This window comes from Petaurus breviceps, unplaced genomic scaffold, assembly GCF_028583685.1.
Source record: "Petaurus breviceps papuanus isolate PSGF00001 unplaced genomic scaffold, PetGlider_PUasm1.0 176, whole genome shotgun sequence".
Taxonomy (NCBI): domain Eukaryota; kingdom Metazoa; phylum Chordata; class Mammalia; order Diprotodontia; family Petauridae; genus Petaurus; species Petaurus breviceps.
The window spans coordinates 3,321,069-3,346,858 of NW_027185771.1; the positions used below are offsets into that span (position 1 = coordinate 3,321,069).

General features: G+C 44.3%; 1 protein-coding gene across 1 annotated transcript in view; it reads right to left on the minus strand.

Moving 5' to 3' along the window:
- Positions 1 to 15,381: 15,381 nt before the first annotated feature.
- The window catches only part of TANGO6 (transport and golgi organization 6 homolog), a 205,972-nt gene continuing 195,563 nt past the window's right edge, over positions 15,382 to 25,790 (minus strand). The window contains exon 18 of the mRNA XM_069085484.1: positions 15,382 to 19,231. Within this exon, the coding sequence (XP_068941585.1) occupies positions 19,055 to 19,231 (177 nt within the window). The 3' untranslated portion in view covers positions 15,382 to 19,054. The remainder of the gene's footprint in view (positions 19,232 to 25,790) is intronic.

The following is a 25,790-nucleotide window of genomic DNA, read 5'->3' on the forward strand; positions in this document are numbered from 1 at the left end:
AGGAGAAGGAAGAAGAGGAGGCGAAGGAGGAAGAGAAGGAGAAGGAAGAAGAGGAGGAGGAAGTGGAAGGGAAGAGGAGAAAGAGGAAGAGAAAGAAAAGGAAGAGGAAAGGGGAGGAAGAAGGGGGGAGGAGGAGGAGGAGGATGAAGAAGAGAAGGAAGAGGAGGAGGAAGAATGGTTACTGGTATCAAATACTGCAAATTTTGCTAACAGGTCTTCCATACCACCCATACAGCCCTTTGCAAACTCTCATATATTTGAAGAAAACTGATTTGCGTTATGCCTTGAACCCCTCCTCCATTGTTTTTATCTAAAGGGAAACCACATGCATCAGTTCCCCTTCTCTCCTATGGTATTGCCAATTTAACTCATTGTGCGCTTTGAGCAAAGAAAAGGCGGGGGGAGGGGGGTTGTACCCAAACAGAAGGTGATTTGGGGATAAAGAGGAAGGAGAATCAGAAGGCTTCTGCACAGGAAGTCACAGGAAACAGAAAGGGCAGGATTCTGAGAATGACAGTCTCCTAAGGACTGGGATGGACTTCCAGAGTCATTTGGTCTTAACCTGATAGCCACCCAAGCCCCTCCCCACCTATTTCACCCAGTGCTGAGCACTCAATGAAGTAATCAATCATTTAGTGAATGGCTCTCAGGATTCTCTGCTCAACCTTAAGATGCTAACTTGCAGGGCAGTTTTTGTGACACTGGTCCATTTGTCATCTGCCACTAATTAGTTTAGGAGAAGGGAACTGTAAATATCAGTAGCCTTTGCATTGATGCCTCCACCGCCTCTCTGATTCCATTTGGTAAAAGGAATCATGAAGCTCTGTTCCAGACCACTTCATCAGCCTGCTAGACCCATCCTAAGTGAACAGCACTTTTAAATAAAGCAATGCCATAAAGCTAATAATTGAGAAACCACCTTTCTTTCTGCACTAACTGGCTTCCTCTAGGGAGTAAATTGTCTTTGCAGTTTTGCTTTGAGTAGGGACCTGGTGCTATTACCCAGATAAGAAAATCCTTACCTTTGCATAGAAAGTATATCTGCATGATTTTGCAGATAATTAACAGGCAGTTTTTGTGAGGCCCTTTTATAAACATCTTTTAGCAGTAGGGGGATGCTTTTTAAGAGAGAGATTCAATAAAGCCCAATTTTTATCTCTACTTTGCCACCAGGGATATAGAAGTAAACTCAATTCCACCCCAATTATTTTTTTTTTTAGTGTGGATTCAGATCCATGTGAGTTGGTTCCTAGCCTCGTTCCACAGGGCTAAGCTCTTGGAATGCTTGTCCTTATTCATCACATTAGTAAGAGGAGATAAATCCTGCACTCATTCAGTTGACAAATATTTATCGAGTGCCTATGATGGTGATTAGGTTAGAAAATGTAAGCTTAAAATATGCTCTCTGCCTTCTAGAAGTCTACAGATTCGGGGGACAAGACAAATGCTCTTGTAAATGTCAATAACGATGTCAAATAGTACATAATTACATACCAAATGAAAAATTGTGATAGGGTAGTAACTGTAAGGGGAGGGGAGGGAAGCTGATGTAACATGATCAGGGAAGGAAGGCTTCATGGAGAAGATGGGGCTTGATCAGGCCCAGGGATAAGAACCTGTGACCTTGGGGTCATATGTGGCCCTCTAGATCCTCAAGTGGGGCCCTTTGACTGAATTCTAACTTCACAGAACAAATCCCCTGAATAAAAAGATTTGTTCTGTAAAACTTGGTCTCAGTCAAAAGGCTGTGCCCAAGGACCCAGAGGGACACATGTAGCCTGGAGGCTGCAGGTTCCCCACCCCTGATCTAGCCTTTATGGGAGAGAAAATGCATTTGCTTTTTTTAAAAATGTTTTTATTTATGAACCTGACAATCATCAACCAGCATGAACATTTCCATATACAAAGGACAGAAAAATAGGATTGTTCATGAAACCATCATTCTATCGTGCATAGGTTGGGTTTATTTCTTTAATAAAGAATACATCAAATTCAACACTACTTGTCTTGTGGGTGTTCCCTTTTTGAACTTCTTTCTGCTCTCTTCAGTGTAGTTTTTCTTTTTTTTTTTTTGGAGGGGGAAGGGCAGGGCAATTGGGGTTAAGTGACTTGCCCAAGGTCACACGGCTAGTAAGTGTTAAGTGTCTGAGGCCGGATTTGAACTCAGGTCTTCCTGACTCCAGGGTTTGTGCTCTATTCACTGTTCCACTTAGCCGCCCCTTCAGTATAGTTTTCTAAATGTCTCAGATGTTGTTTTCTTTCTTTCAAATCACTATCATTACCCTCACCTTCCCCGTACCAATGCCCCCTCCCCAAATAAACATTATATGCCAGATTTTGTTCAGTCATTGCCCAGTTGGTTGTACCTGGTTCTTTACTACAACAAAAAGTGCTCCTGGTTCATATGGGTCCTCCTTTCCCTCTGTCTTTGATCTCTTCAGGGCATAAGCCTAGTTAGTGTTGATGGGTAAGAAGGTAGGTGGGATTTGGATGGGCAGAGAGCAGGATGCAGAGTATTCCTGATGAGGCCAACAGCTTATGTACAGAAATGAAAACAGGAGTGAACTAGGTATATTTGGGGGCTGATGAGAAATTCTCTTTAGTTTGACTAGAGAGTCAGGATTAGGGCCAGATACAGAGGGTCTTGAATGCCTTGCTAAGGTATTGGATTTTATTTTATAAAGAACGGGGAGCTGCCAAGGGCATTAGATCAGTGCAATGAAGCCAATGATTTTCTTCATCTAAGACTTACTCCCTATGTAACCCTGAACAAATCCCTGGACCTCAGATACCGGACATGAAGTTTTCTAGTCCAAACCCTTATGTTACAGATGAAGAAACGGAGTCTTCTCAGAATACTTCGAGTATCTTCATTTTCAATTTTATACTGGTGAGACTTTGATTCTCAGATTTATGTGGCAAGGGTTTGGATGAGAATGACTGACAGTTTGGGGTGGGTGGGTGGGGAGTAACAGGAAGGACTGGGGAAGCTTCAGTTGCCATCATCCAGGTGTTCCACAGGGGGTCGTCCTACCAAAACCCAAACAGAGAATGAGCAAAAGCAGATGGGCAGATGGAGGCGGGGAAGGGCTGGCCCCACATTTAGGATATGAGGGAAGCAGAAACTAGGAGCTGACTCCTCCAGTGACCCTGCATGCTAAGCCAGTGATGACCATGGTGCTCTAAGATGCACAGCAGAGACAGCCTCAGTCTGGGGAAGGATGACACTGTCTCCAGGCTCACTTTTTTTAAGGTAACTGATTCAAGACTGATATTTTCACAAACAGGTTTCATTTTTCAACCAAGAAACCAAATACAGACCAATTTTAAAACCAAATTGGAAGGAACCAAACTTCAAATATTTATGTAATTCAATTCTATTATCTCCAATTATTAATTGTTTTAGTAGTAGTGGTAGTAGTAGTAGTTGTGGTGGTGTTGTTTATAGTAATATATTGCAATAGTGATTGCAATAATGATAGCTGACATTTATATGTGACTTTAAGGGCTACAAAGTGTCTTACATACATCGACCTATTTTATCTTCATAATAGCCATGTGAGGGAGATATCTCTGGTATTATCTCTATTCAGGAAGTCAAATAAGTCAGCTGTCAGGCTAGATACAAGAAATACAAAAATGTAAGAAGCTCCTGCCCTCAAGAAGCTTGTATTCTAGCTGGAAATTATGAACTCCAACCCAAGGTCTTCTGATCATCAAGGCAATGATTTTTACTACATTGCGGAGACCTCTCAATCCTACTGAGAGAGTTGCTTTAATGTGTTTATCATCAGTGGAAGGAGAGTTGTCTTCAGAGATAGGAAGTCCTGAGTTCAAGTTTTGCCTTTGACACATACGATCTATGTGACTTAAAGCCCCAATCTCAGACTATAAACTACAAAACAATTGCTGACTGGTGGTGAAGGGAGTTTCCTCCCCTAGAGCTTTCTATATTGATGTACATCTTTGTAACTTAGTGCTGTGAAATCGTCTTGCACATAGCTGGATGTTCTCTAGATGTCTCCCCTGCCCTGCTTTGCGGCCTTGCTGACCCCCAAGCACTGGGGGAAGGAGAGATAGACTCTACCTTGAAAGGTGACTGCCTTCACATCCTGACCTCATGTATCAAAGACCTTTTCTGATCCCTTTCCCACCGTGTATAGTGGGGGGCGAGGTGGGGGACAGGGCCAAGGAGCTGCTGCCAGAATGTATCAGCTCTCCCCAGTGGGAAAAGCTCATAATTAATTCTAAGGTCAAAATCCTTCATTTGATAAATGGTTCCTTTAAAATCACTCCAAAATAGTAGTCTCAGTTATTCCTCTATTATAGACGAGATGATCTGTCTGACAGTCATTCCAACTCAGTCTTCGAAATAGAATTTCCCCTTCCCCAAAGATTCACTTTCATGGGGGAATTAGGTGGTACAGTGGTTAGAATGTTGGAGTAAGTCAGACCTGAGTTCAAATCCACCATCAGATACTTACTAGTTATGGGACCCTGGGCAAAGAAACTTAAACTTTCTCAGCCTCAGTTTCCTCATCTGTAAAACAGAGAGTGCCATCCTTGGAGTCAGGAAGATCTGAATCAAATCCAGCCTCAGATAGGTTCTGTGTGACTCTCAGAGAGCTGTGTGACCCTGGGCAAGTTACTTCACCCTGTTTGCCTCAGTTTCCTCATCTGTAAAATGAGCTGGAGAAGGCAATGACAAACTGTTCCAGCATCTTTGCCAAGAAAAGCCCAAATGGGGTCACCAAGAGTCATATACAACTGGTTGACTAAACAACAACAATAAAACAGAGATAATAATAACAGCACCTGCCTCCCAGAGCTTCTGTGAGGATCCAATGAGATAAAATAAAATAAACAGGGCGTCTCAAAAGGCTTAGAGCAGTCTGAAGCTATTAAATGACATTGAGACTGTGGGGTCACCTTATATAGAGCATTTTTTCACATTTCAAAGTGCTATATAAATGCTATTATTATTATTACTAATAACAAAATAAAATAAAAATGAAGCACTTAGTGCCATGCCTGGCCTTGCTTTGAGGCTAATTAAAAAAAAAAAGCTGAGGGGCAGCTAGGTGGCGCAGTGAATAGAGCACCGTCCCTGTAGTCAGGAGGACCTGAGTTCAAATCCGACGTCAGACACTTAACACTTACTAGCCGTGTGACCTTGGGCAAGTCATTTAGCCCCAATTACCCTCCAAAAAAGAAAGTAAATAAATAAATAGAGCTGTAACTGAAGTCAGCTGCCCTCCCATAATTTTCTCCTCTGGCCCTACGCTGAAATCAGTGGTTGTGAAGGAACTTTCTTACAGGCAAGGATGTGCGGTGATCAGATAAATTCATCCAAGGCACTTTGGGGGCAGGACCTCCTGAATCTTCAGTTAAAGAAGTTTTGCTTAGCTGTCCAGAGATGCCCATTCTGCTCCCCACGTCCACCCGACAAGGAACTAAGGCACCAACAGGAAGAGATCAGTTGGAAGCTGGATCTCAGGCTGGGTTCCAAAGGGGAAATTCAAATGGATTTTTCCTGAAATGTTAAAGCTTGAAAATCCCCCATTCTTTCCACCCTCCCCCCCCAGATTATCCTTTTTTCTAGATCTGTCCTTCCCTTAAATCAATGCTGGATATTCTCTGTTAGTTTAGTAATTATTCCTGGAAAAAAAATTAAAAGGCAATTCATTTTCTCAAAAAGTATATATAAACTGCTTATCCAATACAGTGTCTTCTAAGTCGGGACAGGGAGGGTAGGGGAAGAGCCCAGCTTAATACATCTCACCAATAATAGAGTATCTTTGAAAGGAATGTGGTGAACCCTAAGGTACAGAGAGGAGAAAAAGACCTTGCAATTAGAGGGATGCCACAGAGCAGGGGGCTCAGTATTGGTGGTAGCCAAAGCCTGTTTCACTGTCTGAAATCTCTCCCATTTGGCTGGGGTTGGGGTAGAGGAAGAGGGAGGAAAGGTGCAGTTAGGTGGTGTAATGATAGAGCACTGGACCCAGAGTGTACAAGATCTGAATTTAAATCTAGTCTCAGGAACTTACTAGCCATGTGACCCTGGCCAAGGCACTTAGACTCTGCCTCAGTTTCCTTATTTGTAAAATGGGAATAATATTACCTACATCCTAGGATTGTTGTGAGAATAGAATGAGATATTTGGCATATATATGTATACACACACCGTGCACATATGTGCAGTCATACATGTACACCCAGATGCACAGACATGTGTACACATGTACATACATGTACACGTGCAGATATATGTATAGATATTTAGATTTTGATTTTTAGGCTCCAAATTCCCTCCTTCCATCTAGTCCCTCTCCCACCTATGAAGAAGGCAAGCACCATGATACCCAAAATGAGATCATATTTGGAAGGTGCTTCACAAACCTTAAAACACTTACTAAATGCTTTCTGTTTGACTGACTAATTAGTATCCCTGCCTTGTCTCTTCCCATTCCAATTTATCCTTCCCAGGCTGTCACAACTCTACAATAAAGTCCTCCATCTAGCCTGTAAAGCCCTTCACATCCTGGCCCCGATCAATCTTTCCAGCCATGCTGGACATCACTGCCCCTCACTCACTCCACAGCCCAGCCAAAATGGTCTTTGCTTTTCACACACATTTCCAGCCTATGCGTCTTTGTCCTGGCCATCCCTCATCCCTGACATACATCTACCTCCTAGAATCGGTCTGAAATACAATTTACATGAACCCCTCCCCTTCAGCTGCTGGTGCCCTCCCTTCCAAATTATCTTGTATTTAAAGAATTTGTGTTTATTTGTGGTTGTGGAGTCGGTTCAGTCATGTAGAACTCTTTGTGCCCATTTGGGGTTATTTTGGCAAAGATACTGGAGTGGTTTGCCATTTCCTTCTTTAGGTCATTTGACAGATGAGGAAACTGAGGCAATCAGAGTTAAGTGACTTGCCCATGGTCACAGAGCTAGTATCTGAGGTCAGATTAGAACTCAGGTCTTCCTGATTCCAGGCCTGATGGCACTCTATCCACTGTGCCACCTAGCAGCCCACCTAACCCTAACAGGAGAGAAGGGAAGCAGCCCTCCTCAGACTGATTCGGGGACAGCTTTCTTATTCAGATGGTGGCCCACATGGAATAAACACAAGGCTCTTTCAGTGGGGTCATGAGCCCCCTATCACCCTTCCCTTCTCCTTCTCCTTCCTTAAATGCTAGAGTTCTCAGCAGAGGCCTCCTCCTGCCCAGTTTTCTGAACCACTTCCACCTCTTACTGGCATCACCTGTGTTAGCCTTCCTCTCTGAGCTTGGACCTTCCACAGGGCTTATGGGACCTACCACTGGTTCTGAAGTTTCCACAGTGGATGGTGATCTTACAGAGAGGAACAGGAAGTGCAGGGCATCCCCCAGCAGGGCAAGACTTCTTGTGAAGATGATTAATAGGAGACTGAACCAGAAATACCCCACCCATGCACTCCTCTGAGCTGTCTGCAGCCCGGCTTCTGGCTTCTTACATTATTTACAGGAACAAACCACTTAAAAGCCCTGAAGCTTTTTTTTCCTGGCACCCTAGCAAAGAAGGCTCTCCTGTCTCTTCCCAAAATAAGACTGGGTACTCTCTGCCTTAATAACTTCCATCCACATATGCTGGGCCACTCTTTAGTGGTGAGGTCTTGATGCCATCTGATTCATGGCATATAAAATAGAGAACAGGCCTCTGGACAAACTGTCTATTGTCCAAGGCCTGGCTGAGTCCAGAGAGGCTTATTACGAGGTTGCCTACAAAGGGAGGCCTCTGTGCTCATCCATGTAGAAGAGGTGGTAGTACCCAGAACAACAACATCTGGATCCTTGAGGTGCTGAAATGGTGAACAAAAGAAAAAAACCAGTTTGTTCTGGGATTCTTTTTGTGTGCCATGGACCTTGGGGCAGAGGTATCTCTGGGTGTGCCATGGTATCTTGGGGCAGAAGCATCTCCATCCCTCATGAGAATCATGCTTTTAAGTGCATAAGACAAAATGCAGAAGATTGTGAAGAAAACAGATTCTATCGAAATAGGGTTATTCAAATGTGTTTTAAAGCAAGTTCATCATGACTGCACATGTATAACCTGTATTGCTTGCAGTCTTGGGGAGGGGAGAAGGAGAAAAATGTGGAGCTCAAAATCTTACAAAAAAATGAATGTTGAAAATTATCTTTACATATAATTGGAAAAAAATAAAATGCTATTTACCAATAAAAGCAAACAAGTTCCTGTACCCCTCATGTTAAAATACCCTCCTTCTAGAGTATTGGTATCTTCTGTCTCCTATGGGGGACAGGACTGATTGGAGTGGAAATCTGGACCTTTGATTTTCTCAGAATAGGGAACTCCTAATTGCAATTCTCTTCACTGATGCAGAATAAGCAGTTGAATAGCAATTTAGAGAATCATCTGCATACTGAGAGATTAAATAAATTGTCTAGGATCGGACTTGAACCCAAGTCTGACTGCCCTCTCTCTACTGTGTTAGGCTCTCTCTCTCATTCCATTCCACTCCATCCCATATATTAGGGCTTCATGGCTGATGGAAGGTGAAGCCAGGACTGGAGCATGGGTTTTCTGGTTTGTGATTCAGTGTCTTTTCTACTAGTCTACTTTGCTTATGAGCTATGTAAAAGCTGGCTTACTATCTGTCAGGTATAGTGTACAGAGGATTCTTTTTTTTAAGTATGGGTTGGACTGGATGGCTGATGAATGTGGTAGTGGAACATTATTCCCTAAAAAACTATGAATGCAAAGAATTCAGAGAAGCTTGGGAAGCTTTATATGAACTGATGAAGTGTGATGTAAATAGAACCAGGAAAACAATACACACACACCAACTTCAATGATATAAACGTGAAAGAGCAAAAATGAGAAACTGAATACTATGTAAATATAATGGTCAAAAAAAGCGTGAATCTTGAGGAAATAGGAGAAAATCCACCTTCTTTCCCTCCTTTGCAAAAGTGGGGGCCTATGAATGCAAAGCATTACATACAATCACTCAGGTGATATGGTTGGTTAGTTCTAATGAATTGCTTTTTTGTTTTGTTTCAAGGGATGATTTGCTTGGTAGGGGAAGCAAGAAGGATATATTTGTAAATGAAAGCTATGTAAAAACAAATATAGCAACAAAAATTGAAAAGAAAAAATGTTTATATATATATGTAACACATAATTTTTTTCTGATACTATCATTCACTAGGCCCCCATCAGCGTACGTTCCTATGATTATTATTTGATATGAATTAGCCAACCAGGCTTAATTCGCTTTTAGAAAGGGGTCTTTACTAAGGAGATGCTATGGTTAGTACAAAACTACCTCCCAAAAGTCTGTGACACACTTTGCCCTCCCACCAATGGTTTGCCACAATGCTGCAGCCGCCATCTTACCCTGGAACTTCCTTCAGAGCAAAGAGGAAACCTGTATTTCCTAGAATGGAGTCCTTACTATGCTCCTCTTAGGTAGGGTAGAGCTTTTCTGCTGGGCTTGTTACAGAGCTTTGAAGCTGCTGTTCCTCATAACATCCACTCCTTTTTCCATTCTTGATGTCCAGAGGCTAACACCAGACTTTGTTGTTCTGGGGATGCTACAAGAGCCAAGCAAGTCGTCTGACCTTCTGAAGTTTACAAAGTCCTTCTCCAACTGGGGAGGCTGAGTTCTTCTCTCTCCTCTTCTCCAATCGATTTCTTCTCATTCTCCCCTCTACTGCCAGGTTCTCGGATCCCTCTGGCCCAAATTGGCTCGATATTCTATTGATGGACCCACAGGACATGATCAAGTTTCCTCAGTCAATCTGACCTCACTTCCTAGGAAAGGATTTTTGCCATAATTAATCTAAGGTTTGATCGATTGATTCCACAGAGAGGAGTTCTCACCTGGTTAAAGAATTGTACTTCACATCTTGACACTTACTTTAAAAAGGGGTGGGGGGTAATTTGATTGATCACCACTGACTGCTCCCCCAGTACACACACACACACACACACACACACACACACACACTCCCTTGAGTCTCTCTATATATGGGAATATTGGTATAGCTAGCCCTTTGAAAACAAAATCTAAGAAATGAGGCTGTATTTCCAGCTTCTTCATTTGGTGTCTTAGTTTCTCCCCACCCTGTCTGGCTTGCAGCCACAGAAGAGGGATTTTTTTTTTTGGTGGGGGAAAGGGGGGGGGGGTAGAGCCAAGATGATGGAGTAAAAGCATGAGGGGGAGAGGCAAGGGTTTGGGGTTAAGTGACTTGCCCAAGGTCACACAGCTAGTTAAGTGTCAAGTGTCTGAGGCCATATTTGAACTCAGGTCCTCCTGACTCCAGGGCTAGTGCTCTATTCACTGCACCACCTAGCTGCCCCTAGAAGAGTGATTTTTAACGATTGAGCCAGCCCCCTACCAAGGTCTTTGAACAAAGAGGAGATGAACATGGAATTCTTTACCCATTTTATAAATGCTGCCAAAGTACAGAGCCCAGTAGTGTTGGCCATCTGATGGAACAATGACACATTTCCTTGATGTCCAAAAAGTTTTACAATTTTGGGGAAGACAGGTTTTGGTGTATACTTGGGGGTGATGATGGGAATAGCTGCTTGTAGCAGAAGTGTTCCTTCCCAGCTCTGCTTTTGACTTCATGGACTTTGCCACAATGCCCCAGCTGCCAACTTACCCTGAAACATCCATTGTCCCCTTTGCATCTTGGGACATCCCTCGCCCTGCCAGCCCCCTCCTCCCATTGGTGAGCTCCTCCTGGGATCTCTTTGGAGGAAGGAGCTGGGCTGGCCAATGTTCCTTCCTTTCTTGTCTCTACTTCTGACATTTGGGACTTCAACACACCATTCCCACAGGCTTTCCCAATGGGTATCTTTCCTTTCCTTCCCCCCTCCCTTTTAAACTCCTTTTTGCAATAGAATGGAAGTTCCTTGAGGACAGGGTCTGTCTTTGAACTTGATTTTCTCTCCTCAGGGCTTCACACTATGCCTGGCATGTAGTAAGCATTTACTAAAGGCTTGCTGCCTTGCCTTGCCTAGCCTTCTTGCTCATCTCTCTCTTTTTTTTTAAAGCAATTGGGGTTAAGTAATTTGCTCAAGGTTACATGGCCAGGTGTTTCTGGGTGGGTGCTAAGTGTCTGAGCCCCGATTCGATTCCAGGTCATCCTGACTCTGGGGCCGGTGCCCTTACTACTCGCTGTGCTACCTGGCCGCCCCTTGGTCATCTCTTAAACAAAAAAGGAGAGTTTATCCTCCCAGGAAATGAGGGCAAGGACAGTGTAAATATAATGAGGCATAATGTAGCTGAGAGAACACGTATGTGATCTTTATCCTCTTAGACCACGATGGTAATAGGGCTTTACTATGTTGTTAAACTTGGACAATGCTCACAAGGCTGTCGGCATCCATGAGTCACTGCCCTGATGTTCACCAAGGCCTAACTGGTACACACAACCATTGGTGGGAGGGCAAGAGGGCTGTTCCTTGAACCTGGCATCTCGTGCTTTCATGCCTTTGCATGAGCTGCCTCTGTATCCTGCTCAGTGACTATGACCACAATGTACCCTCCTGAGCTCCCACCTCTTAGAATTGTCCTTCTGGTGACTCTTGCTACTTCAGGATAGGGAGCCAACTTTGAAGCCAAGAACACCCTTCTGAGCCTCAGTTTCCCTAACTTTATTTGGAGAGACCACAGGGTATAGTGGATCAAGACATGACCTTGGAGTCAGAAAGACCTGGGTTCAAGTCCCACCTGGGACCCATAGTGGCTAGGAGATCTTGGGCAGGTCACTTACTTCTTGGTGCTCTAGGCAACTCCTGCATAGAAGGTGTAAGAGGGGTTTCCCCACCAGGGAAACCTCATACACTGTAGTTGCTGGTTTCTCTCCCTCTTTGCATTATGGTGCCTATTCTGTTCTTTTCAGTTAAGAATCTAAGCTCCCAGTGCTTAGTCCAGTGTCCAGAACATCGTGTGATAAATGTTTGTTGGACTTGATTGGGGACGGGGTCTATTTTTCATCTTGTCTTTGTTCCCCCCAACCCAGCACCATGTTTTGCCCATCTGTTGTTGAGTTGTTGGTCATGTCTGACTCTTTGTGACCTCTCTTGGCAGAGATACTGGAGAGCTTTGCCATCTCCTTCTCCAGCTCATTTTACAGATGAGGAAACTGAAGCAAACAGGGTTAAGTGACTTGCCCAGGGTCACACAGCTAGGAAGTGTCTGAGGCTGGATTTGAACTCGGGAAGAGGAGTCTTTTTGACTCTGGGTCTAGCTTTCTATCCACTCTGCCACCTCGTCATTCATGTCTCCCCCACAGGAGGTCCTTAATAAGTAGATAGATACTTGTTAGAATTGGCTTGTTTTGGACAATATTCCGTCACTCTTCAGATTTGCATGTTCTTCAGAAACCAGGAACAGGCTTCTTGGCTAACTGAGGCCAAAGAAAGCCCCCCAGCTCAGATCCTTCCCAGAGACTAATTTGTTTAGAGACAGAGTCTACTTTTTATTGTATGAACAGACCTTCCCACCAAATCACCTTTTAAAAAACATTTTTATACACATATATGGGTATGTGTAGAGGCTGTGTAGGGAGCTAGGTGGTGCAGTGCATAGAGCACTGGGCCTGGAGTCAAAATCTGGCCTTAGACACTTCCTAGCTATGTGACCCTGGGCAAGTCACTTAACCCTGTTTGCCTCAGTTTCCTCATCTGTAAAATGAGCTGGAGAAGGAAATGGAAAACCGCTCCAATATCTCTGCCAAGAAAACCCCGAATGGGGTAAGGAGGAGTCAGACATGACTGAACAATAAAAAGGCCGTGTGGTGCAGCAGTGAGAATGCCAGACATGCGGGCAGGAACACCTGGGTTCTAATCCTGCCTTATTGGCTCCTTAGCTACATGACTTTGGGTAAGCCATTTCATCTCTCTAGATGTAGACTGTGGATTCAATAACCTCTAAAGTCTTCCAGTTTAAAATCTATTATCTTACGACCATTTATACAATGTAAGCTTTTGGAGGGCAGGGACTGTTTCCTTTTTGCCTTTGCATCCCCAGTGTCCAGTATAAAGTGGGTGATTAACCCCCTCCCCCTCGCTCTGGTGCAGCTGTCATCCCCCCTGGCATCAGCAAGAAAAGGAAGGTACGAGCCCAGTCCAAACAGCTCCCCGCTTTGTCATCCCGTTCAGTGGCAGAGAAGTGATTTCTTTTCATGACTGCCCATCTGCAGGTAAGCAAACAGGTGTGTCTTTCATGACTACAAGCTCTTCTTGTAGACTCTTTGTTTGGCATAAAAGCACCTAGAGGTTACAATAATAATAAGTGATGGTTATCTCCAAGCGATCTGACAAAGGGAGATTGTGACTCAGCTAGCCGACAGTCAGGCTGGGCTGCAGGGAGGCAGGGCTGTGGATGGGAGCCATGCTTGTCTGCAGTGGCTACCCTCATGCCTTGCAGGCCATTCCCCTCCTCTGCTGGACGTGGCTTTGTGCGGGGCGTCCGTCCTCGACCAGCTTCCATTTTCTTGTACAGAGTTGTGCCCATGGTGGCTCCCTCATCAGAATGTAAGCTCCTTGAGGGCAGGAGCTATTTTTTTTGCCTTTCTTTGTGTCTCCATCTTGCCTTTGACGTTGTTGTTGTTTAGTTCCATCCAACTCTTCCAGGCCCCATATGGGGTTTCTTTGGCAAAGATACTGGAGTGGGTTGCCATTTCCTTCTCCAGTGGATTAAGGCAAAACAGAGGTTAAGTGACTCGCCCAGGGCCATACAGCTAGTGTGTGAGGTGTAATTTGAACTCAGTTCTTCCTGACTCCAGGCCCTGAACTGAGCCACTTAGCTGACTTCACCATGGTGAGTGCGTAATTAATCATTGTTGAATGACTCATTGATTGATTGATTTGGGACATGGAGGAACAAAGAGAAGAATCAAAAATGATTCCAAGGTTTTTTTAAGTCTGGGGGAATATTCAAACACAGTAAGGGCCTAGTAAGAAGTTATTCTTGCAGTGACGATGGGGACATTGGGAAATAGAATACTATAAAGGAGGGGAAGATGAGTCTAGGGAGGGAAGGAGTTTCTTGGATATCCAAATTTCAGGAAGGAAGGACATCTGAGTGTGACATCCTACAGCTTCAGGTCGTGAAACCCTCATAGGAACACAGCTTATAGTTTGGGGGGGAGATAATTTCCCCCTCTGCTCCACCCCCCAAAAGGGTGGGCTCCTCTTTTATACCTGCCCTGGCTCCAGAATTACTACAGTTACATAATTATTAGTGGAAGGAGCCAGAATGGAAATCAGAGGATCCACAGGCTTAGCTACAGGATGTCAGTGGCCCACTCCAGCGTCCTTATTGGCTAGGTCTCAGAATCTCTACCTGATAGTAAACAGTGAACCAGGTTGGGGAGTAGACTGAAGGAGACCGAGAGAGATATTTCAAGCGATTTTGACTCCTCTCTGTGCTCTGATGACCTTTTCCATCCAATGAAAGTGAGGGTTGTGTGAGACTAGTGTGATGGGGTGGGAGTGGAGCCCTGGGGGATGGGGGGGCAGCAGCCAGAAAGGAAATGAGAGGAGCTCTGGGATTCCCCCCCTTTTAATAGTGGACGTCCTCCTCCCCATGCAGTTGGGTTGGTGGCTGCCTAAAGCAGACTTTTGGGCATTAACAGAATCCCCGGAAGAAGTCTAGATTTCAAGGCTGTCCCACAGGGCTGTCCCACTCTTTATCCCTGCAATTCTGGAGTGTGTGTGTCCCCAGATCATGGGCTGTGTCTCATTTTGTAAACCTTATACCCGGTGTCCCAAAAGACCTAATGAAAGTTTAAGTTTTAATAGATTAAAAGTGCATTAAGTCTTTTGGGACACCCTGTATAAATGTGAATTACTCTGATGAAGTATATTTATAGGGATGGGAATTAGGGGGAAAAATATGCTGAAGCTGGTCTAGAAACTTTCTTGTCTGGTCCTTTCCATAGACACTAAGTTCTTCTTTTCTAGGGAGAGCCCCTGGAGTAAGGTGGGTAAAGTATGGAGGTTCCCTTTATTTCATCCAGGGTTGATTGGCAATTAATAATGTGGAAAGGAGAGGTCTAGTTTTCTTGCATTCATAGCCTTTTGAGGCCAGCATAATTCTTAAGTAGTGAGAAAAGTAATGTTATAGCCTTAGGCTTTAAGTAATGTAAGACAAAGAGATGGATAAACGGGTTCAAAGCTGAAAAATCTTGGGGGTGGGGTAGGTATGTAAACCGGGAAAATACAGAGATTATAGTGAATGATCAGGACTATGTATACCCAAGAGGAGCAGAGTCCCGGCATCATTAATGGAGAATCGGAGGGCAGCTGCCAATCTTGGTACCACAAAACCTCAAGTAAGTGACCCTAGAGACCCCATCACTTTGCTGAAATAGGTTTTTATTAACTCTTCAATTCCCAGCATGCTTGGGAATGGCTGTGTGTGACCTAGCCCACCAGCAGGATGAGGAGTACAGCAAAGAATAAATGAGAAAAAAGAGGGTTTGCCAGCCCTGGAGCAGGCAGGCAGGCAGCCGAGGGGGAGGTGGGGGAGTCTGAGGAGCTGCATTGTCGCAGCTGACTGCAGAGATTTTGCTGCATGTGATGGCAGGGTTGTCTGCCCGCAGAACTTGTTGGATAGGGGAAGCCGCAGAAGGGTCATTTGTTGTCTTGGGCTGGTGGGGGGACCACTGCAGGTGCATCATCTCCCTTGGGTGACAGCTGACACCTCATCTGACCCACCCCAGGCTGGCAGCCCTGAAAGAGTTCCATCCTGCTTCTCCCCCGCCTCCTGTCCCTTTGCCGAGGAATGAAGGATCACACTGCCGCCTCGGACTAGCTAATTTGGTTTCATAGTGAGCTAGCCTAACTCATTTTAAGGCCGGTGACAGACAGGATTGCATTGTTTCAGATGTCTTAGACGTAGAGGCTCCCACAAGTGTTAGACAAAACACTTTACCCCAAATGGTTCAAAGACAAAGGAATGAGTGAGGTGGGGGGGTGCTCTGGGGGCAGATTCATTCATGGGCTTTTCCTTTTCCTTTTGAGCAAGAGATGCTTAGGAGAGAATAAATTAACACTGAACAGTCTAAGTTGATGCTAAGTTGTAGGGGTGATGGCTGAGAAAGGGTAGGGGAAGTCAGAATTTCACGGCAACATTTGTATTTAAAAAGAATAAAGCTGACTTAAAAAAAATTCAACAGAACCGTCAAGGCAAATGTGTCCATTTGTTTTCTATATTATAACATATATCATCTTGACCCCCAAGGTAATTTTTCAGAAAGCAAGCAAGGTAGAAGGATTGGTGGCCCTGACAGGTCTGTGGTTGGGTACCAAGCTCCTCAGGGCTAGCTCTTAAAGATGGATGGGTGGATAGAATGATAGAAAGTTGGAAGCAAATTGAGTTAGGAACAGAGGAGACATTGGTAAAAGAATAAAAGGGAGATGAATCAGTAAGTGGAAATATTAGTTATGGGAGGAGGCTGGGAGGAGCGAGGTGAATGCTGTTCTTTTTTTCGTTTGTTTTGGAGGGCAGTTGGGGTTAAGTGACTTGCCCACGGTCACACAGCTAGTTTTTGTGTGTGTGTGTGTTGTGTCTGAGGCTGGATTTGAACTCAGGTCATCCTGGCTCCAGGGCCAGTGCTCTATTCATTGCACCACCTAGCCGCCCCAGTGAATGCTGTTCTTTGGTCATTATAGTCATGTCTGACTCACCATGTCCCCATCTGGGGTTTTCTTGGTAGAGACACTGGGGTGCTTTGCCACTGCCTTCTCGAACTCATTTTACAGATGAGGAAACTGAGGCAACCAGGGTTAAGTGACTTGTGCAGGGTCACACAGACAGTAAGTGTCTGAGCCTGGATTTGCTCAGGAAGATGAATCTTCTTGACCCCAGGCCCAGTGTTCTATCCATATATATATGTTTTCCATTCATTATTTATTTGATTCTTGCAACAAGTCGATGACTTAGATGCTATTATTATCTCTATTTTTCTGAAGAGGAATTTGAGTCTTTGGGAAGTCTCAGAGTCACAGGGCTAGTAAGTATTTAAGGTGGGCCTCAGGGCAGGAATCTATCTATTGTACCATTCTGGCTAGACTACAAATCAGTCAATAAAAGACACTAAGAGCACAGCCAATTCCATGCCAATGCCTGGCTAGAGGAAGAAAGGCGAGGAGAGAGGAGAGTGAATGCGGTTGCCCTGGAAGCTAGCATTGGGAGGGTCTTCTTGTCCCTACAGCCGTTGCCTTTGTGGACTTCCCATACCATGATGCTGATTACAGGGCTTTGGAAGCAAAGTGGGCTATAGCTCTGAACCTTGGAAAGGGGAAGAAGAGGGAAGGGGAGAAAATAAAGGAGGAAAGGAGAGTGGGGCCTGGTGGAGATCTGATGGGAGAGATCTCAGTGACATGTAGTCAGGCAGGCCAAGAAACTGAAATACATATACACATACATGCAGATATATTTATGTATGTGTATGTATACACATATCTGTGTTTTTATCAATCTACCTTATTCATCCATCCATCCATCCATCCATCCATCCATCCATCCATCCATCCATCCACCCATCCATCTCCTTAATATGGTTTACTGGGTAAGCTTAAGCAAGGAGTGAAAAAGTAGGTAGAAATGAGAGGAAGGGGTCAGTTAGGTGGTATAGTAGATAAAGTGTGCTGACTCGGGAGTCAGGATGACCTGAATTCAAATCCTGCCTCAGATACTTACTAGCTGTGTGATCCTGGGTAAGTTCTTTGGCCTCTCTCAGCCTGTTTCCTCGTTCACAAAATGTGAATTCTAGAAGCACCAACTCACAGGGTTGTTATGGGGCTGACAAAGCATAGAGGGCTTTGCACATTATATAAATGATAACTATTGTCATGAAATATATTTCAAGATAATACCGCAGAGTTCAGGTTATTCAAGTTCCAACTGTTCAAGTCTCTAAATTAGCCAAGGTGAAAGTAATTGTGCTAGAAGTGGAGACTCTCTGGTGTGTATCCCCACTGAGGCCACGGAACAGAGGCTGGCCTCCTATGTCCAACACTGTGCTGGATGTATTTACTATCAATTCAAGTCATGAAATGGCATCTTTCTTCTAAAAATGTTTATGGATTTTTTTAATATCACCTTCATTTCTAAACATATTACCTCTCCCATCAGAATCAAGATCATCCCTTCTGACAAAGGGAGGGAGGTGCAGAAATCTATACTTTAAGGAAAATGTCTTTTTCTCAGAGAGGGAGAAGCCAAACCAATGCTGACCATTCTTTATCATCGACACCTGCAAATGTTTCAGGTGCCTCCGGCTGTGACACAAAAAAGGGTGGGGAAATGAGGCCAGGGAGAAAATGGAGAGAGTTTGCCCTTCTTATCTGGAGGCTTCCACTCAGGAACTGCCTGGTCCGTGACTGTCCCTTGGGAATACCACCAGTCCTGTATTTTACGTGTCAGACACGGCCCTGCTGCTGCGGGTGGCCTGGCCAGGCGGTCAGGAGGCCACTAACTCACCTTGTGACCTCCCTCTGGGCTTTAGTTTCCTCATCTGTGAGATGAGGAGGTGGGCTGGACTACATGGTCTCCCGACGTCCCCTTTCTGGTTCTTTCTAAAATCAACCCATTCTATGGTGAGTGTTCCACGGACATTGGTCCCTTCCCTTCCCCAGCTGTGGTAATGACTGCCCTTGTCAGCATCAGAGGACAACTGCTCCTCACTGATTGCCTCTGAGAGTAATCTGAGAGAATCTCCAGGTCATCAAATGCCACCTCCTACAAAAATAAGCTTTCTTTACATAAACACTTCCTCCCTGATGGGATTGGGGAGGGGTGTGAGTGTGAGTGTGTGCCTCAAAATCCCTCCCCTCATTTCCCCCCCCCCCCAGGCTGGTTATTGAGGGCTCCACAAGCAGCATCTTGGCAGGCAGACCCCGGGTGACATTCCCAGGCAGGAAGCTGTCTGTGTGGCCACGCTGTTAACAGCAGGAGGGGAGCAGGGCCCCTTTCTGGAAGAAGTCTGTTGGTCAGCTTGACCACCCTTTGTAGAAGGGCATGCTATGGAAGCACCACTATCTTCTTCTCCAGTCTCTGTGGTGGGAACAGGAAGCTCCTCATAATTTCATCTAGCTCTTCTAGGGCGAGCTGGGCATGCAGCTTGGCCGCTCCATCTGGCTCAAAACGGACCACGTGCTTCAGTAGGTGGTAAAGGTCCTTCAGGACATCTCTCAGCACCTGTAGGGAGAGGCACACATGCACAAATACACCCATAAAAATACGGCCAGAAGAAGAAAACCTCCCAACACTCCCCAGCTCCCCTGCTCAGCAACGAGTTACATTCATGGCCAACAAGCTCCAGGGAGGCATGTTCGCCAATCCTTAAAGCTTTTGCTTTACAAATGGTAGGTGGCCACCCATACTCCAAGTAGGCACTCGTAGACCCCCAGCTTTTCCCTTAATCACCCACACCCCAACTCTCTTCTTTTACCCCAACTCCAGTGTCTCCCTCCACTGTGACTTCTCCCTGGGAACCAGAAGAAGATTCCTTAGATATCGCCCCTCTCATCCCTCATGACGAACACTCTGATGTTACATTGTGATAAGGATTTGGGAGATCTTGGGGAGCACTCCCAAGGATACCCCTCTTCCCCTCTCATATACTTCTTACTCTGGTGCCATAACTCCTAGCAAGGACGGGATATAGAGATATCACCCATTAAGCTGGTCATGCATTTCCCCAACCTCCACTCATCGCCCAACTGGAGAGGTGAAGAAGCCCCAGAAGAGCTGGGTGACGTCACCCGTCTTCTCTCTATGTTGCCAGGACTCCCGAGTGCTGCTCACACTGGCAGGGCCCCCACAGAAGGAGCGTTTGTGGGGGTGGGGTCCTCTAGAAGACCCTCACTAATTCACGGATGGTCCACGCCTCAAAGTTGTTCTCCCTCCACAGCCTTTGGCTGTTCCCCTTCTTGTTGCTGTTCTATGGGTAAGGAAGGAAAATCTAGTAATTTACTACTGGTTTCTCTGACAATACATAACGTTTGTGATAAGGATAACTGGATAAAATGAGGGACCTTTCTCCCCAAATTACTTGTGGATTTCATGATTTTTCCAAAGATCACCATCCTAGTTTGGATATCAAGAGGGTAAGAGAAAAAAAAGTAGGGATAGAAAAGGAAAAACAAAAGGAAGTGATGCAGGAGAAGGGGTGCTGAAATGAGAGTGCAGCATAAACGACAGTGAACCTTTATTAATATGTATTAATGTGTATGTGTTGTTACAGATACATATCAGGCCAACTAGGTGCTACAGTGAGTAGAGCACCAGGCCTGGAGTCAAGAAGACCTGAGTCCCAAATCCAGCCCCAGACACACACTAGTGTGACCCTGGGCAAGTCACTTAACCTCTGTCTCCTTCATTTCCTTCATCTGTGAAATGGAGAGAATAGCCCTTACCTCCCAGGATTATCATGAGGATCAGATGAAGTAATATACATGAAGTAACTGGCACACAGTCAGCTATTATATGTATCTATCTCTATATGCCAAGTAAATGACTGTAGGATTCAGTGTTAGAAATAGTTCCACAATGGCATCACAGACATTGTTGATTAGATACCTTCCATTCAATACAAGAATACACTGCTCTTCTTGCTGATCAGCGTGTAGGGGTATTGTGGGGAGGAGAGGGAGACAGAGGGAGGACTCAAATACACATCCCCTTGTTTTCCATCTCCTCCCTCCTTCCCATCCCTGGCAGAGGTAAAGACATGAGAGGAACCTCTGAAAGAACAACCTTCCTTAAGCGGTAGGGGTCAGCCCCTCATACTGACAGGTTCTCTGCCTTATTTGTGGCAAGGTCACCTTTGTCCTAGGAGAGTCTACTGCTCAGCCAGAGAATGCCAGCAGTTGTGGATGGGGTCCTCTTTTCAAATTTACCTCATACCTGTTGGGGCAGGGGAAGCTAAGGAAAGAACTTGGAAAAGAACCCCTCATTTCCCTACACAAAGCAAGACGGAGATTCTAAATGTCCACACCATACACCCTGCCCTGTTTGGTGTGAGTAGTAATAACCTGCATTTCAATAATGCTTTATCCTTGAATAGGAGTTACCTGTGGAAGGGCAAAGGTTGCTCCCACCAGCTGCAGGATCTCCCCTTTTGGCACCAAGTGTCAAGCACAGCTCCTTTTAATTAAAAACTTAATCTCAATAACTCGCCACAGTGCCCTTCCTCACTGAATCCCTGTAACTCTGGGAATTCCACACATCACAACACTTCCTCTGGACTCCCCATGGATCAAAGTACCATGTCAAGGAGGGATTGTCACCAAATCCCTCAGATCATAGGCTGAGCATGAAGAGAGTTCAAAGGTAAAGCTACACACAGGAGTCTCTGTGGTGGGCAGGATATAGGCAATCCCACCTAGGAAACCTCTCATTAACAGTTCAGCACACCTGCCGCTCTCCCACTCTGTACTGTAGGTGGGGGCAAATTGGTCTAACTCTCAACAACTCTTAGAACAGTGGGTGGTGAAAATGAGCCACTTTTCTATCTGAGAGGCAGTTTGATTGGGGATATCCTTAGGAAGTAGTCAAATTCTTTGTTTGAGGAATGTCAAGGAGGGATGGCAAGGGAACCTTGCCAAAAGCATTGGGCATTTTTTTCCTCTTCCTGGCATGGACTTGTTGTAGCAGGTAAGATGGATGCTGCAGGTATAGGGACGGTCAACTGAGATGGACTTGGCCTAGATCAGGTCATGGAAGGCCTGGGTACATTCAAGAGGGAAGGGGAGAGCTATAAGCACTCAGATGCACTCACAATAGGAAAGACAAAAATGAGCATTTTTGCCTCCCTCAAAGAGCCTTCACTTGGATAGGGCAGTGAAAACCAAAAGGAAAAAAAAGGGGCAAATTAAACGTGATTTTACAAAGTGAAGTCAGATGAATGTCTCCAATTCTATTATTATCCTGGGATCAAGTTATCATAAATAATTACAAATGAGCACAATCCCCAGGGAAGGAGTTAAATTAGATCCAGCAGATTTCTCTCTCTCTCTCTTTAAATAAATTTTAAGTGGCAGAGTGTTTGAACAAAGTATTCCAGAAAGGTAATCTTTAGCACTACAATGTGAAATATAAAAATGTTAAGATATATCTCCCTACAGCTAAGTACTATAATGAGTGAATTCCTTGCTCATCTGTCCTATTACCCACTGTTCCTTTCCAGAGCCCAACTCTGGATTCCTTCTACCATCTCCCTTTCCCACTCTTGTGTTGCTGAGCAAAGACAGAGGTGGTCACATTACAAATGACTGGATCTATTACAGATTAATGTTATCCAATCTCATCTGGGTCCTTATTGTTATGAGTCAGCTCTCTTACTTTTCCCTGATTGACTTTCTATCCCATTCTCTCTTCTAATGGCACCTACATTATCACCAACTCCACCTCCTTCCTGCCAGCAGAGGACCTTGTTTCATTTTTCACTGAAAAAATGGAGGCACTTATCCCAAATTCCCTCTTGTCCACTTCAATACCCTCTCCTCCTTTGGTCCAGTCTTGAAGAATAAGGTGGCCAGCTCCTTCAACCATCCCTTCTCTCTCTGTAATTATAAACTTCTACTTATCCAATGAATCTTTCCCTGTTGTTTACAAATATGCCCAGAATTTCCCCATTCTTAAAAAGTCTTCACTTGATACTACTATCATCTTCTCAAGCTTTCCTTCCTTTCAGAGTCAAACTCCTACAAAAAGCCATCTACACTTTTGTCTCCACTGTTACCTGCCACTCAATGTTTTACAAACTGGCTCCATTCTCATCATTTGATGGAAACTGATTTTTTAAAGGTTACCAATGATTGTGTTCATGCTAAGTCCAAAGATTCACCCTTCTTGACCTCTCAATAGTATTTGATTATACTGATTACTCCCTCTTTCTGGAGAGTCTTTCCTCCCTGGGTTTTCATGACATTGTTTCTCTTGTGTTGCTCTCTTCCTAGATGTTGAATTGATTATTTTTAGTCTTCTCTGCAGTTTTATCTTTCATATTCTGGCCCTTATATGTGATGGGCTCTGCCCTGGATCCAGTCCAGTTCTTTCCTTTGCCTGCCCCTCCACCCCCCATATCTAATCAGTTTCCAACAATCATCTCTATGCCATATTACATATCCATCTCTCATCTCTCCAGAATAACATTCTCTTATTGCCAATTCCTTGCTGGACATTGATGAGAAAACCCACAGGTATCTCAAAGTCAAGATACCCCAATACAACAAACTTTCTTTCCCCTTAAACATACTTTTTCTGGTAACTTCCCTATTTCTGGTGAAGATACCTCTACCCTTCTTGGTTCATAATCTAGGCATTATATATCACTCTCATTCCATACTCCCCCCCAATCCAATCAGTTGCCAAGTCTGGTCGATTACAGTACCTCAATATCTCTCTTTTCTCCATGCACCATTAACTGCCCTGGTTCAGGCCCTCATCACTTCCCATCCAGACTATTACAACAGCCTCCAAAATAGTCCCCTGGCATCCAGTCTCTCCCCTTCTCCTCCTCCCACAGACATGCCAAATTCATATTTCTTCCCCCCCCCACTTAATAGTATTTTATTTTTTCCAATTATATGTAAAGATAGTTTTCAACATCCATTTTTAGAAGATTCTGAGTTCTGAATTCTTCTCCCTCCCTCCTCCCTAAGACAGAAAGCAATCTGATATAGGTTATACATGTACAATCATGTTAAATATATTTTCACATTAGTCATGTTGTGAAAGAAGAATTAGGACAAAAGGGAAACACCATGAGAAAGGAAAAACACACACACACACACACAAAAGTGAAAATAATATGCTTCAATCTGCATTCTGACTCCATAGTTCTTTCTCTGGATGTGGATAGCATTTCCCATCAAAAGTCTTTTGGAATTATCTTTGATCACTGTATTGCTGAGAAGAACTAAGTCTATCATAATTGATCACAAACTGATACTTCTAAAGTGTAATTCTGACCATGTCTATTAGCCTGTTGTATAACAGACACACATCTCTATTTGGCATTTAAAATCCCTCACAATCTGGCTCCAGGATTTCTTTCTAGACTGATTACACATTCATTATTCCCCCTCAGATACTCCATAGTCCCCTGCAGGCTGCATTCTGGAATTCCTCCTCCATGCTTCGGAATCTTCTTCATCCTGGAAGCTCACTGTTCAGTTGCTGTTCAGTCATGTTCAACCCTCTGTGACCCCTTTGGAGATTTTCTTGGCAAAGATATTGGAATGGTTTTGCCATTTCTTTCTCCAGCTCATTTTACAGATGAGGAAACTAAAGTTTGCCCAGAGTCACCTAATAGTAAATGTCTGAAGCCAGATCTGAATTCAGGAGAATGAGTGTTCATGAGCCACTCCATTTCAGCCCTGGAGTTCACACATGGGAAGTACCTTCTGCCCTGTGGCCTCTCCCAGGTCATCAAGGTCTCATACCTCTTCAGACTTTTGCTAACACTTCTTCTCCCCAGGGCACCCCATCTCCCTTTCCTCCCCTCCTCTGCTTTTCAGCTTACTTCTGTATACTCTTTTCTCCCATTAGGATGTAAGTTCCTTGAGGGCAGGGGCCATATTTCTGCTTTTATTGGTATCCTTGCAGCTCTGCAAAGTGCCTGGCACACAGTAAAGGCTTACCAGGTACGTGTAGATTGGCTATGCTCCAACCAAATCAGTCTGCTTGTATTTCACTATACAGGGCATTCTATCTCTTGGCACCAGACCTTTGTTCCCTTATGCCTCCTCACAAAGTGGGGAAGGGCTAAACAAATTCTGGTACATGAGTGAAAATGGGATATTATTTTGTGAAGATAAACCTGGAAGACTTGTATGAACTGATGCAGAATGAAGCCAATAGAGCTGGGAGAATGATTTATTCTATAACTCTGTTCAGGAAAACAACTTCGAAAGCCTTAATAATTCTGATTGATGCAATGACCAATCACAACTCTGGAAGACAGATGATGAAGCACTTCTTTCACCTCTTGGCAGAGAGGCAGATGGTGCAGAATGAATAAATTTTAAAGCATCTGTTAAGGGGCGGCTAGGTGGCACAGTGAATAGAGCACTGGCCCTGGAGTCAGGAAGACCTGAGTTAAAATCTAACCTCAGACACCTAACACTTACTAGCTGTGCAACCATGGGCAAGTCACTAAACCCCAATTGCCCTGCCTTCCCCCCCCCAAAAAAAAGCATCTGTAAGTGCTTACTATGTGCCAAACACTGGGGATACAAATATAAAAGTAAAAGCAGTGCCTGCCCTCAAGGAACTTACAGTCTAATAGTGGGAGATGACAAATAGGGGAGTGATGGCAAAGAAGGAAAATATTGGTTTGGAGAGTTACAAAGATGGTGGGTGGGGTCATAGGGGAATAGGTTGACATACTCTTCCAGAAACAATGACAAAATTAATTTGATCATGATTCCAGAACTAGGTGGGAGAGAAGGGAAGCAGTGGATGAGACAAAGGCTGGGAAAGAAATGAAGATGGCTAGACAACCAGGCCAAGAAGTAGGGGAAGACCAAGAACATAAGTGCTCCAGGGTGAGACCCACATTTTCAGAGAACACCAATGTGCATCTGTTTTACTTTAATAAACTTTTTGTTTCAAGTGAGGGCTTTTTTTTTTTTTGTGGGGGGAGTAGAAATATAAGAGGGTAGTAAAAGAAATGTAAAGAATGAAAATAGTATTAACAAAACATCTAAAAATACACAGAAGAAAACAGAGAGAAGTTCAAAAGGGGTCA